This window comes from Trichoderma harzianum, assembly GCF_003025095.1.
Source record: "Trichoderma harzianum CBS 226.95 unplaced genomic scaffold M431scaffold_26, whole genome shotgun sequence".
Classification (NCBI taxonomy): domain Eukaryota; kingdom Fungi; phylum Ascomycota; class Sordariomycetes; order Hypocreales; family Hypocreaceae; genus Trichoderma; species Trichoderma harzianum.
The window spans coordinates 269,185-284,011 of record NW_020209274.1 but is presented as its reverse complement, the minus strand read 5'-3'; the positions used below and the strand labels follow the sequence as shown (position 1 = coordinate 284,011).

General features: G+C 33.2%; 2 protein-coding genes across 2 annotated transcripts; one reads left to right on the top strand and one right to left on the bottom strand.

Moving 5' to 3' along the window:
• Nucleotides 1-8,409: 8,409 nt before the first annotated feature.
• M431DRAFT_487806 (hypothetical protein) lies at nt 8,410-10,186 on the bottom strand (the record flags this gene model as incomplete). The annotated part of the gene is made up of 3 exons (XM_024916505.1): nt 8,410-9,225; nt 9,309-9,386; nt 9,446-10,186. The coding sequence occupies 3 exons, from the start codon at nt 10,184-10,186 to the stop codon at nt 8,410-8,412; spliced, it is 1,635 nt and encodes a 544-aa protein (XP_024768042.1).
• Nucleotides 10,187-10,799: 613 nt separating this feature from the next.
• M431DRAFT_513764 (hypothetical protein) lies at nt 10,800-13,981 on the top strand. Its single transcript, XM_024920092.1, has 4 exons — nt 10,800-11,090; nt 11,151-11,838; nt 12,007-13,291; nt 13,458-13,981. The coding sequence occupies exons 1-4, from the start codon at nt 10,942-10,944 to the stop codon at nt 13,625-13,627; spliced, it is 2,292 nt and encodes a 763-aa protein (XP_024768041.1). The 5' UTR covers nt 10,800-10,941; the 3' UTR covers nt 13,628-13,981.
• Nucleotides 13,982-14,827: the final 846 nt, after the last annotated feature.

Genomic DNA, 14,827 nt, shown 5'->3' with positions numbered 1-14,827 from the left:
TAAAATATATTTATAGCTTTATTTAATTTTACTTTTTAAACTTAAGGGTTAATATTTAAATTTTTTTTTATAAATTAAAATAAGTTTATTTTAGTTTTACTTTAAGGTTTTTACCTAAAAAGTTAATATTAAAAATAATTTTTTTTTTATTTTTAATTATTTATAAATATTAAATTTTTTTTTTTTTTATATTTTAACTATAGTTATAATATATTTTTATAATTTCTTTAATAAAAAAAACTTAAATTAATTTAACTTAAGGATTTTTTATTAAGGAAGGGTTATAATATTTATTTATAAAGTTATTTATAAAAAGGTTTATAATTATATATATAATTAAATCTATAGGATTATAACTTTATAATTACTAAATTATAGTTTATATAAATAAATTTTATTCGTAATTATTTTTATTTTTAATAATCCCTTTATTTTTTATAAGTAAAGAAATAAACTTATTAAAAGCTAGGTTAATAAAAAAGAGTAAAAAAGGATAAGGGATAATTATAAGTAATTATATAGTAAATACGTAAGCTTAAGGTAGTAAAGTAATTATATTTATCTTTACCTTTTTTAATTCCTTCCTTAGATTTTAGGTTTTTTATAATATTATTACTAAGCTAAAGGTTTTATAACCTTTAGCTTACGCCTCTGTAACGTAGCTAGTATACGGCTGTTATATAACCGCGCCCTCTTTAAATAGGCTTTAATAAAAAATAAATTTAAATATCCTATAGTATAAAAAAGAATTTAAGTACTATAACTATAGTAAAATAAGCTATATAATAAAAAATTATTAAATACCTAAGAAAAAGTATAAAGATAAAATTCTAAAATTAAAAAAAGAGGTTTATATTATAAATAAAAATAAATAATCCTTTAATTTATTATAATAAAAGAATAATAACTACTTTTAGTATAAGGAAGAATTAGGAAAATTAAATAAACTAAAAGAAATAACCTTACTTATACTTAACTTAGTTAAGATTTATATAAATAGAAATATAATATAATAAAATTATAAAATATTAATTTTTAGGAAATAACTTAGTAATATTACTAACTTTATTAAAAGTAAATTTAATAAAATTAATAAATTTATTAAATCTTAATAATAAATTAATATTTATAACCTTAAATAAAATATTAAAACCCTTATTTACTAAGAAATTTAAAATAAACTTATATAATAGTAGCTATATAATAATAAGTAGTAAGTTATTATAAGCTTAAATATAAATAAAATATAGAAACTTTAAAGAGATTACTAATAAATACCCTAAGACTACCTTTAGGTTAACTTTATAAATAATAATTACTATAAAATTTACTAAATAACCTATATTATTTACTAATATTTATATTACCTAAAGTAGAAAATAAAATATAATATATTTTTATAAAGGAATTTAATAATTTTAATTATAAATTTATATTATAAAAGATATTATAATAAATAAAAGGTTATTTATAAATTCTAAGAGTTATAGATTATAATACTTAAGCCTTACTTAATTATACTTTATAAATATAAGAACTATAGAAGAATAAAAAACTACCTAAGTTAATAATATACTATTTATTAAGCTTTAAAACTTATTTAATAATATAAATAAAATAAAAAAACTAAAGTATATACCTTTAAATAATATTAATAATATAATAAACTAAATTACCTTAAATATTAAAGGTATAAGTTAAAAAATTAGTATAATTTAGGTTTTAAATAAAAATAAATTAAAGGATAATAATTAGTAAATTAACTATATAAAATAAAATTTAACTTTAGAACTTATATAAAAGTACCTAAAAAGCTACTTAAATAATATTATAAATATTAAAAAACTTTTAATAACTTATAAAATAATAAAGTTATTTATAAAATTTATATTAATTAAATAAAACTTTACTATAGAGTAGTAAAATAAATTAATTATAAAAATTTATAATATAAATTATATATATTACGTAAAATTAAAAACTAATATTTAAAAAACTAAAAAAATCTTTAAATAAAAAGTATTATAACATTAATAAAAAATTTATATTTTTTAAGAAGGAATATAAATATAATAGTAATAAAAAATAAAAAGTTTTTAAAAAAAAAATTACTTTTATAATAATTTAAAATAAAAAATTACTTAAAGTTTTAATTAACTTTAAAGTAAATAGGAATTATATATTAACTATAATTATAATATATTTATAATTATTATAAATATAAAAGAAAAGATTATATTAACTTTTTTATAAAAAAGGAAAATAATTTAAATATAATAATAAATAAGTAAAAAAATAAACTAATTACTTATATTTTAAAGTATTTAATTAAACTACTTTAGTAATATATAATATTATTAATACCTTAAAATATAATATTATTCTAGGTATATTATAATTATATTAATATAAACCTTTAATAATATAAAATAAAGGCTTAATTTATTAGTAAAACAATAAAAAACCTTTAAATTAAAAAAAAAATTAAAAAATTAAAAACCTTAACTCCTAAAGCCTAAAAATATTTTTATATAATAATAATAAAAGTAAATAAAAACTATAAAAGCTTAATCCTTAAAAAAGTTTATTAAAGGAAAATAAAACCTATATAAACTTAATTAATTTTTAGAAATTATAAAAGAAAAATAAAATAATTAAAAAAGAAAAAAAGAAAAGCTTATAAACTTAATAGCTAATATTTTAAAATAATATTAAAAATTTAAAGCTTTATTTTAAAAAACTTTAAAAAATTTTAATAAAAGTATATAAATACTACCTTATATTAAATAAAACTATATAATTAAATTAAAAAAAGGAAAATAACTAAAGTACTTTCTACTATATAATCTTAATTAATTAAAATTAAATATTTTTAATAAATAAATATAAAAATAGAAAAAGAAAAATATATTAAAATTTCTAACTCCTTAGTATAATACTTTATTATCTTTATTTTAAAAAAAAATAAAAAACTATAGTTAATTATTAATTATAAATAGTTAAATAATATTATAATTAAAAATTAAACTCCTTTACTACTAATATCTAAAATAAAAAATTAATTATAAAAAACTATTATATATACTTAATTAAATTTTACTAATACCTATAGATTAACTTAAATAAAAAAAGAATATAAATAAATAATAGCTTTTAGTACCCTAGGAAAGTTTTATAAATTCCTAGTAATACTTTAAAAACTAATAAATATACCTATATCCTTTTAAAAAAAAATTAATTATATTTTTTAAAAATATTAAAATAAATTTATTATTATTTACTTAAATAATATCTTAATATACTTTAAAACTAAAGAAAAGTATAAGAAATATATATATTTAATACTTTAAGTATTATAAAATAATTATTTTTTTATAAATCCTAAAAAATATTAATTTTATACTTAAGAAGTAGAATTTTTAAAATATATTATTACTTTTAAAACTATAGAAATAAATTTAAAAAAAGTTACTATAATTAATAAATAACTAATACTAATATTAGTTAAAAAAGTATAAAGTTTTATTAAATTAACTAACTACTACTAATACTTTATTTAAAACTTTTTAATTTTAGCTTAACCTTTAATTTATATAATAAAAAAAGATTAAAAATTTAAATAAATAATAAAAGTAAAATAAGTATTTTAAATAATAAAATAAGCTATAACCTTAGAACTTATTTTAGCTATATATAACCCTAAGAAACTAATAAAAATTAAAATTAATATATTAAAATACATAATTAAAGGAGTATTAAATTAATAAAATAATAAAGGAAACTTTTACTTTATTATATTTTATTTATAAAAACCTAATAAAGCTAAACTTAATTATATAATTTATAATAAAGAATTCTTAAGAATTAAAAATTATTTAAAATAGTAAACTTAATGTTATAAAGGAAGTAAATTTTAAATTAAAATCTTTATTAATTATTAAAATATTATTTACTTTATATTTACTTAAAAGCTATTTAAATAATAGTTAAAATACTTTAAATTCTTAAGTAAATTTAATTATAAATTAATATACTATAAAGAATTAGAAAATAAAAAAGCTAATACCTTTAGTAAAAAAATTAATTATTTTTAAAAAAATCCTTAATTACTAAGGTACTATATTATATTTAAATATATAAAGTAATTATAAATAAAGATTTTTTAATTTAATTTTTAAAGTAAAAAAATATAATAAATCTTTTAAAAAAATTAAAAAATATATAAAAAATAAAAAATTATATTAATATTTATTTTAAATTATAATATAAAATAGATATTTTATAAATAAAAATAAATACTAAGTACTTCCTAAATTATAAAAAAAAGTTATAAAATATATTTATAAATACCTTTTATTTAAATATTAAGGAATTATAACTATATATTAATAAGTATTTATAATATATTAATTTAAAAAAATAAAGAAAATTACTACTAATATTATAATAATTTATAATAAGTATTAATATACTAAATATAAAAAATATAAACTTAATAGAAAATTATAACTTTTACTAATATCTAAATTATTATTAAAAATAATTACCTTTAATTATATTATAAACTTATTACTTTTTAAAAAACTTTTTACTAAAGTAATTTATAATAATATTTTAGTAATAGTAAATAAATTTATAAAGTAAATATACTTTTTATTTTATTAAAAATTATATTTAGTAAAAGATTTTATATATATATATTTAAAAATAATAATAGCTAATTATAATATAGCTTAAGAAATTATTTTTAATAAAAAATAAACTTTTACTTTTAAGTTTTAATAAAAACTTATAGTAAAACTTAAAGTAAATTATAAACTTAGTAATATATATTATTTTAAAATAAATAATTAAATAAAATAAATAAATTAAATTATAAAATAATATTTAAAATATTTTATTAACTTATAATAAAATAATTAAATTAATAAACTACCTTTTACTTAATTATATTATAATAGTATAAAATCTAAGTTTACTAAGTTAATATTATTTTATATTTTATATAAATATACCCCTTTAGTATATAAGCTACTTTAGAAAAAACTTAATATTAATAAAGTATAATTTTAAGTAAAATTAATAGTTAATTTATATAAAAAACTTAAAGTATAGTTAGAATTTATTTAAAAATATATAAAATATTATATAAATAAAAATAAAATTAAGGGATTAACCTTTTAGAAAGGGAATATAATTTACTTACTTTAATATATATAAGGTTATAAAATATTAAATATTAAAATAAATTAACTAAATAATAAACTTAATTTTAAAAAAATTAATGTATTTAAAATTTTAAAGAAAATTAATAATATTAACTATAAATTAGAAATATTAGAAAGTATATAATTAAAATACCTTATATTTTATATATTACTTTTAAAAAAAGTATAAATTAATAAAGTAATAGGAAGATTAATTTTAAATAAAATTATTATTATTAAAAATAAAGAAAAATAAAAAATTAAAAAAGTTTTAGTAATATAAAGAAATTTAAAAGAAAATAATAAAATTAAATATTAGGTTAAATAAAAAGGGTATAACTTAATTTATAATACTTAGGAACTTATTAAAAGCTTTAATATAATAGACTTAATATAAAACTTTTAAAAAGATTTAAGATTATATTTAAAACTTTTAATACTAGCTACTTAATAAATAAAAAACTAGCTTAAGTAAAAGAAAAAGGTATATAAATTTCCTTTAATAATATAAAAGAACTTAGATTTTTAAACTTTAAACTAATGCCTAAGGAAGACTAATTTACGTTATTAGGAATACCTAATAGTTATAAATCTTATACTACTACCTATTTTATAATTACCTTAGTATTAACCTTAGCTATTTCTTAATAAAATAATTTTTTACCTTACTCTTTTACCTTTTTATATATTTTTTAAATATATAATAAATAACTAACTACCTTAGCTAATTTAAATTATAACTTAATTATTTAAGTATTTAAAAAATTAAAATACTCCTTAGCTTTTTTCTTTTTATATTTTAAAGAATATTTTTAAGCTATTACTTTTTTAATTAAGGAAAGTTAGTTATTATTATATTAAAAAGTTAAAATTATTTATAAGTATTTATAATAAAAATACTATTATAAGATTTCTTTACTTTTATATAGTTTTTATAATAAGAAAAAGTTTTAGAAATTATATAGGCTAATTTAAAATAATAATAATAAATATATAATATATTTACAGCTACTTTAGAAATTAATATATATTTTACTAAGGAAAATTTTTTATACTTTTTATAAATCTTTATAAATAAATTAAGTATAATAAAAATATAAAAAAAAAAGAAAAATATATTTTATAAAGATTATATACTATAGCTAAATTAAGTATTAGGCTTTATTAAGTTTTAAAAATAAAACTAATAAAAAAGGGGGGTATTATATTATAATTTAAATTAATAAAAGGTATAAAGGAAAAGTACTTAAAATAACTATTAACTAAATAATTAATTATAAAAAAAAGTAATAAAAATTAACGCTTTTATAATTAAAGTAACTTATATAAACACTTTTAATACTTTAAAAAGTAATAGGTTATAGTACTTTTTATAAAATAACTAAATATATAAAATTTAATTCTTTATACTTTTTAAATAACTTAGATAAATAGTCGTTAATAAAGTATTAAGATTAAATATAAACTAAATCTTTATTATATTTTACTTACTTTATAATTATATCTACTTAAAGCTACTTTTTATTTTCTCTGCTAATATAAACTAATTAACTTTAGCTTATTACCTTAGGAACTTACCTTATACTATTTAAATATTAGGTCGGGACATTATACCTATTTAAATAATAATAGCTTAACTTACTATAGCTTAACCTACTGTAACTATTTCTTTCTTTAGCCTATAGTAAAGGTAAATTAATAACTATATTTTATATAATATTCGCAACTATTTTTTATTATAGCTATATTTACGTTTATTTCTTTAATTAATATAATTCTATTCCTTTTGCTGCAGCGTAGTACTAGGGACAGCGGAATAGTTAACCTTAAAGTCAGCTATCTCCCGATCTCTAATCAATTAAAATTTAAATAAGTCTACTATCTTAGTCAACCTACTGCACTTACGGGGTCAAGTTTATTTAGATTCAGCCAGCTATGTATTTAGTCGGCTGAGTTCCCCTGGACCAAAAACCGCTGAAGAAAACCCTAAGACAGCGACTCGCGCCCCACCCATCTGCTTTAGTGACCCCTAACGTTCAGAGAAACGGCATATCTTAACTCCGTGTGCCTACCATCTCAACTGAACGAAGTAATAACGTCCACGTTGGTCGAGATGCATATATTTTTCAGCCTATATTCTATTAACCCTCCCCGCCGCCCATTTTTGGGGGGTTTTTTTTGCCTCTTACAATGCTCTTCCTTGATGCCATGATAGTCTCCGCAGCGCGCCTGATGATGAAAATGGTTTATTGGCTCGTGAAAGAACTTATATGATGATATCAATACCGCCCAAAAGAGCTTGGAATCGTGTCAAGAACGCTTATGTCGAGCAGAAGTGTCCGTGCCTTTTATAAATCAAGGGAGTATTCCTCTCTGTATGGTCTGACTCATTATTCTATGAGCTCTCAAGCTTAATGCTAGTTATTAACGTGTATGGACGTTTTGGGAAGTCGGCGTAGGTGACTTTGATCACTTTCATTTGTCATGATTTATTGTTCATCTATTGCCATGGCCCTAATCCGCGACATTTCATTGGGTAAATTGTTGCCAACTTATCTGCTGTTGTAGTCTATTGACTCAAATATTTTGATGAAAAATATTCTGATGAATGCTTCATATGCCGCAAAGATAAGAGGCCGCTTAGTGACTGGTCGAAGTGTATCCGACTGTATCCGCGAGCCGCAGCGTGACCCAGTTTTCGCAATGTAAATCAGCGACTTTCTAAGCGTTCAATTACCTAACTCTCTCTTAAGGCGATAATGCGAAGGGTGTGAGAGCCAGATCTAACAGTTTCTATGAGGGCTTCATTACTCTATTTTGGAGCGTTACTGTAAATGAGTCACTTGTAGTTAATCTACTTTATATGAATTTTGTATAAATTAATGCATAATTTATTTTAACTTCCTTTCATTAATGAATTTTTAAATAATCGAGGCATATATTAACTAAACTGCCGTAAAGCATTTGGAACGTAACAAGAATAAACCAGCACAGTCACAGGCTCGAGGTCGATTCTACTATGGTACAGTCTAATAAGAAGAGAGATATAGCAGAGAGTATGTAAATACATTACTCTCAAAGAAACGGGAAGAAAGCCCCTCTACAAAATGAGTGATTAATAAAGCAGGATGATGCACTTCTCAGTGGGCGGCGGATGATATAAGATTGCCAATCAAAGGTTGGGTAGCACAATCCCTTCTCTTTAGATTTCGACGGGGAACCTCTTCCGAAGGGCTTCGCCGCGCAAGTAAAAGAAAATCGGCACAGGTATAAATCCAATCGTGATGAAGGCCAACACACTATTTCCCCAGCCCAGACCCAGGTTGGCGTAGAGTGTCGGAGCGGCAAGGGGCAGGAAAGCTCCCGTCAGGTTGCGAAGCAGTGTAACGGCTGCAAGCGCGGATGCGGCTCCTTGAGGCCCGAAGATGTCGATAATGTACGTCTGCGACGACGAATTGATGATGACGGCTCCGGGTCCGCAGATGGCGGTGCCGATGATAGGCACAACCCAGTGCACTTTGTACTCTGTGGTCCAGCCGTAGATGAACAGGCCGATTGGGAACATTGGGGAGACAAACATCATCATGATCAGGCGCCGTTCTGGGCGGTAGCTCCCTACTTCAGCTTTCAGCAGGCGATCGCTGAGCTTGGCAAAGGTGACGACACCTATGGCGCAGCCGATGCCGACGCCGACGTAGGCCAGACCGGAAAGATCAACGCTCCAGTGGTAGGTGTTCTCGTAAACGGTCGGAAAGGTGGCGAAGAGGAGCATGGTTACACCGAAGTTGAAGGCGATGTAGAGTGCGATGAGAGCGACGATGGGCGATGTGAAGAGGAATTTCATGGGGCGGGCCATGGCGTGTAGCACGAGCTGCTTGACTGGGGTCTGTTTATCGCCGGCGGCGCGGAGGGCCTGATTGCCCGTCTCTTTACGAAGTCGAGCGGCCTTGGATTTGAGTATATTGACAGCACTCGTCTCGTGCATGAAGACAAACGTGATGATGGTGACTGCGCCGGCCTAGTGAGAATACGATCCGTTATTAGCTTGAGCCGGACGAGACGAAGAGGGAGTAAACGGGGAGTAAACAGGACCGTACTCACAAGCATCAAGATGAGATAGAAGCACCATCTCCATCCCAGGTTCTCAACAACAAATCCTCCTACGATGGGACCGAGGACCTAGCCTCAACATTAGCTCGCCGAATCATTCAAGATACTCAAAGGGTGTTTAAACATACAGGGCCAAAGAGCGGCCCAGCAGTGAAAATAGCCATGGCAACGCCTCTCTCCTCCTTTGGCAAGAGGTCGGCGACGGTGCCACCGCCTGTCGACATGTATGAGGCAGCAGCCAAGCCGGTCAATAAGCGGAAAACTAGAAACTCGGCGACATTGGTGCTACGCGAACAGCCAGCGGTGAATCCGAGGTAGAAGATGGAACTCGCGCGGTAGATGGGCATGCGGCCAAAGACCTCGGACATTGGAGGAACAAACAACTGGCCGATGGCGAAGCCGAGCGACGCCATGGTGATGGTTAAGACTTCGACCGTGCTGCTCGTGTAGCCGAACTCCTGCTGCATAATGGTGGCGCCGGGGGCGAACATGGTGGTTGCGAGATTTGTGTATAGCACGGACAAGCTGACCACTACCACGTTGGCCAGCTTGTACGCCTTTGACCAGTTGCGCGGGTTTGCAGGGTCGTCGGGGCCGTCCCAGTCGACAATGTTCGGGTCTGGCGCAGGAGCTGCCTCGCCACCTGCTGGAGCACCCTTCTCGGCATCCTCGCTCACATTTGCAACCTCCACGTCGTTATCGTCAGAGTTGGTTTCACCCGCGGCTGAGTCTCCTCGTTTGTCGATAATGTCGGTAGTCGAACCCTTTTCGCGGCCGAAATCACCCTGAGCTGCAGCATCGAAGCTGGCCATGGTGCTTGTTTCGTTCTCGTAGGCGGTGTGATCGCTCTCGGCTCGACTTTCCTCCATCTCTTGTCAGTTCACCCACAGTTGTGTGTGGTTCGGTGGTTGAGGCTGGTGGGCAAAGAAATAAGCTGCGTTGGTTGCCAAGTTTTGGTCTATTGCCTCATTGGAAAATGAAAGATGGAGGATGAAAGATGAAAGCTACAATGACAGGATAGACGAAATGAAGCCTTTGTGGTGGTCTTAAGACCAAGGGTGGTGGTTGGCGTTGGCCATGCTGGGGACGCCCTCAACTGCTTTGCCCCGGATTTGCTCCGTCACCAGGAGAAGAAATGGATACAAGAACGGACACTTCCCGCCGCAAGTATAACCCCTATCATCTGCTAGATGAAGCCTGCAATTTCCAGCCCATTCTTACTGAGGCGGCGAGTACAGCGGCCGTATTGTTTGACGCTCCCCAAGCACATGTACTTTACCGTTATCCCCGATCCCCGATCTTGGGCCGATACGGCCTCCTATATCTGGCCCACTTGACCGTCCGTTGCTCGGCCACTGTCTGCTGATGAGGCACAAGCCACGTGTTTGCCCCGCGGCGTACGTTCGCACCGTCCCCGCCGACTTGCTCCGTCGATTGCTCCGTTGATTGCTCCGTCATTTGCTCCGTCGACTGCCCCATCTGCCAGCTTCCACTTCCGCCCGCACCCGCCGAGGGCTCTTCTTCTTCATATCAGATACCTACTAGATAGTAGAAGCCGTCCGGGATACAACCTCCCTTGGCCAAGCAAAGCTATACCCCTCTCAGCAGGAGAAGCTTGCCGTCGATGGATCATCTGGAGCCACCAGCCTACACAGAACCGCCGAGCCTGCCCCATCAGCAGCCCGGCACTGCCGCCGGAGACTCGCTGCCGCAACTGCGAGATCGCCGGCGCGAGAAGCCGCTTCTGTCATGTACCTTTTGCAGGAGTCGCAAGTAAAAATCACTGGCCCGTCGCCCTCTCAAACGGCTATGAGACTGACGGACAGCCCCCAGGGTGCGGTGTGACCGTCAGCTACCATGCAAGACCTGCACGAGCAGGGGAATCGGCTTGTCCTGCACTTATGAGTTGGGTGGGTCACGCAAGGGCAAGAGCAAAGTCAGCGTCGGTGATCGTATCCAGCAGCTCGAGGACCTCGTGCGCTCTCTAGTCGGGCAGCAGCAGCAGCAGCAGCAGACGCCGGCCGCGCATCTTCAAGACGTTTCGGAGCATTCGTCCCAGGCCTCGCCGACCGCGTCGCCGCAGAGTGTCCCTACGACCCCGCTGGCATCATCGGTCGACAAGGACGCGCTCGTGCCGGCCCAGAGCCATGCGTCCATGTCGCGGAGCAGAGACCGTGCCGGCTCCCCCGCACCCTCGGAGCCTGGCAGCATGCGTCTGCACTCGCATGGTGTTGGTGCCAGCTACGTCGGGAGTGTTCACTGGGCCGCCGTCCTCGACAGTATCTCAGAGCTTAGAGACCACTACGAGGAGGAGGAGGAGGCCCGAATGCTGGCCACCAGCGACCATGTACTGCTCCAAAGCCCAGGCCCTCGACTGCTATACGAGCCCATCCAATCCACAAAAGCCCATCTTCTTGCTTCAATCCCGGCCCGGCCCGTTGTGGACCGCATGGTCGCACGGTACTTCAACGCAGAAGGGGTCGTGCCGGCAATACTTCACAGTGGACATTTTCTCCGAGAGGTACGGTGCTTGCTGCATGATGGAGTGTAATGCCTACTGTCCATGGGCATGTACATACATCTCCTTCCCAGTGCCATCCCCTCTCCTACTATCTTTACCACCTTGCTTCTCCTTCTGCTTTTTCTCCGAATTCTCCTCGTTGGCTGACAGTATGAACCACCTTGATAGTACGAGAAGTTCTGGCAGGAGCCAGCTGCCATGTCGTGCATCTGGATTGGACTCTTATTTAGCGTAATGTGCGTCGCCACATTATACCAACAGTCGATTGAGGACCCAGCAGACCCGGAAACTCCAGAACGCGTGCGCGTGTTTCGGGAACAGACTCTTCACAGCCTGATCCTCGGCCAGTACACCAGGGGCGGGGAATACGTGCTCGAAACCATGATCAACTATCTCATCTGTGAGTCGTTCATAGCCCAGGATACTGAGATTGGGCTCTGGCTTGTACAAGGCATCATCGTGCAGCTCGCGATGAGTCAGGGCTACCACCGAGAGCCCGAGAAGTTCCCCAGTATTTCCCCATTTGCCGGTGAGATGCGGCGGCGGGTGTGGGCCATCATCGTGCAGATGGATCTTCGTCTTTCAAGCCAGTTGGCGCTGCCATGCGTACTCAAGTTGCAGCAGTACGACACAGCCGAGCCGCGGAACCTGCTGGACACAGACTTCGATGACACTACCGTCGAGCTGCCCCCATCGCGTCCCGAGACTGAGGTCACGCCCGTACTCTATAGCTTAGCCAAGAGCAGGGTAGACAAGATGATGGGGCTGGTCAACGACGTCGTCAACGACACCCAGGAGCACCCGTACACGGAGATTATGGAGCTGGACCGGAAGCTGCAAGAGGCCGAGGCCTCACTGCCACCAATCTTCCGATGGCAGCCTCTCAGCCAATCCTTCATGGTGGCACCCCAGGTTGTCATGCACCGCGTGTTGCTCCAGCTCGCCATACAGAGGCTGACAATTTGGCTTCACCGCAAGTACCTCGCTCCGCCCTATACCCAGCCGCGCTACCAATACTCACGTAACGCTTGCGTCCAGGCGGCCATCAAGATCCTGGAGTTCCAGCAGATAGTGATGGAGGAAACACAGGGAGATGGGCTGCTGTATCCCGCGAGGTGGGCGCGGTGGATGCTCCTGTCCTCGCGGCCGCGGGCCGTCTTCTTGCTGGGCGTCAGCATCCTCTGCTACTATATACAGCTGGCCAAGTCCCGGCCGGACGTTTCTCTGGACCAGGCCACGGGCGCCAAGATTCACAATCTACTACGCAACGCGTATCCCCTCTGGCTGCACTCGACCACCGTATCTCGGGAAGCCCGGCGGGCGATTGACCACCTGAGTCTTATGTTGGGGCTGCAGGAACAAGACAGCGGCACACCTCTCACTGGCTCTGCCACTGCCACGCCTCAAGGCACAGATATGTCGCTTGATCAGTTCACTTGGGACGCATACGAAGGTAAGCTGCCGAGTTACTACCGCTAAATGATCCCTGGCGGTGTTGCCCAATGCCCGTCCTGTTCCCTTCTTTCCCTTGGTCTCTGCCAACCTTCCGCCCTAATATTTGCCTCCCCATCAGCCTCAATAACGAACACGTTCTGCCTCAGAGACTGACTTTTTTCCAGAGTGTATCGCCAGCTTCCCAGCAACGACAGCGTTCGGTGGCGAATTCATGGGGCCGAGCCTGCCCGGTTCCTCTTCAGCGACGAGCATCTCTACAGCGGATCTTCTGTCAATGAACTTGAACACCCCAGAGTCGGGCGACTGGATGGACAGAGGAGCATTTAGACCATGAATGGTAGGACCCTGGTGGGTATTGGAAGGCGACACATTGTCTGTCACTCGGCCATACTCGCCCTTGTGCTTACATTCTATTACACAGTCGGAGGCAACATAGCCTATGGACGAGAAGGAAAAAACAAGAACCAGCCCTACAACTATCTCCGTTATATGGCTCCATTAGTGCAGTCGCGAGCATGTTCGCCAGCATGTATGTAGGGGTTACATTTCTGTATCTATCTGTTACCAGTTAGTCGCAAAACCTGTGGAACACCACGGAAAGCGGCATGCGTTTCCATTGACTATTTTGCGCCTATTATATACACATAGAAAAATATGAATAACTAGCTAGAAAGAAAAGAAAGAAAACACTGTAATGAGAAAGCTATAGCAAACAGTTTTGCTATGTGCCGTTTGTTGTGTTACAGGGGTTGTGGCGGCTGTAGAGCTGATTCTATGTTGTTGATTTACCTACCCTATAATTCCAGGTATATTTTCAAAAAGCAGCCAAAATAAAGTCGTTTTTATCGAGTAGCCTTATGAAAAGATAACAAGTAATTACTCACATTGTGCCCAAGCTCAATTCTTATTTTCCTTAAAAAAGATTTATAGTTGCGGCTGAAAAGGACCATAATCGCATTCGTAAAGTATTTTTCACCTGTCACAGCCCAAGTTCAGCAGATTTCTACAAGGCCAACCAGTAGGTACACGACTACATGTAATTACAGGTATTTACGAACCCCTTGCTAACGCAGTAGTACATGCAAGGGACAGATTGAAAAGTAAGCAAGTAAGTACCCAATCCCTCGTGGCTTGCACAGTATCTCCAAAATGTGGGACTAGTAGCGAAGCTACGCCGGATACTGTTCAAGCCGTCTCGTCCCTTTATGCAATGTAAATCAGCCGGCTGAAAGGTATTCGGGTGAATTGCATTAGAGCCTCGGCGTGATTTTCGCGATTTTCCAAAGTTCTTCGGAATTCTAGAATAACACTGCAGCGGGCGTTTAAAATCGATTAAAAATGCAATGCGCAGTTAAGATGAGTCGTTCGACATCACACGGGTAGTCTCCTCCCGTTCCTTGATCCTCATAGTGCCGACGTGACAAGGACCACTGGCCAGGCAATGAAAGGATCGACTCAGCGCTGCTCCTGAAAGCAGCTGATGATGCCATACTTCCGAATTTCCAGTCAATAATCTGTAAATGGGTTGTTGTCA

Bases quoted from the DNA above. Each gene is read 5' to 3' on its own strand.
- M431DRAFT_513764 (XM_024920092.1), top strand. From the start codon at position 10,942: ATGGATCATCTGGAGCCACCAGCCTACACAGAACCGCCGAGCCTGCCC. The intron at 11,839-12,006 runs GTACGGTGCTTG...CCACCTTGATAG, and splicing joins GTGGACATTTTCTCCGAGAG to TACGAGAAGTTCTGGCAGGA. The intron at 13,292-13,457 runs GTAAGCTGCCGA...ACTTTTTTCCAG, and splicing joins CACTTGGGACGCATACGAAG to AGTGTATCGCCAGCTTCCCA.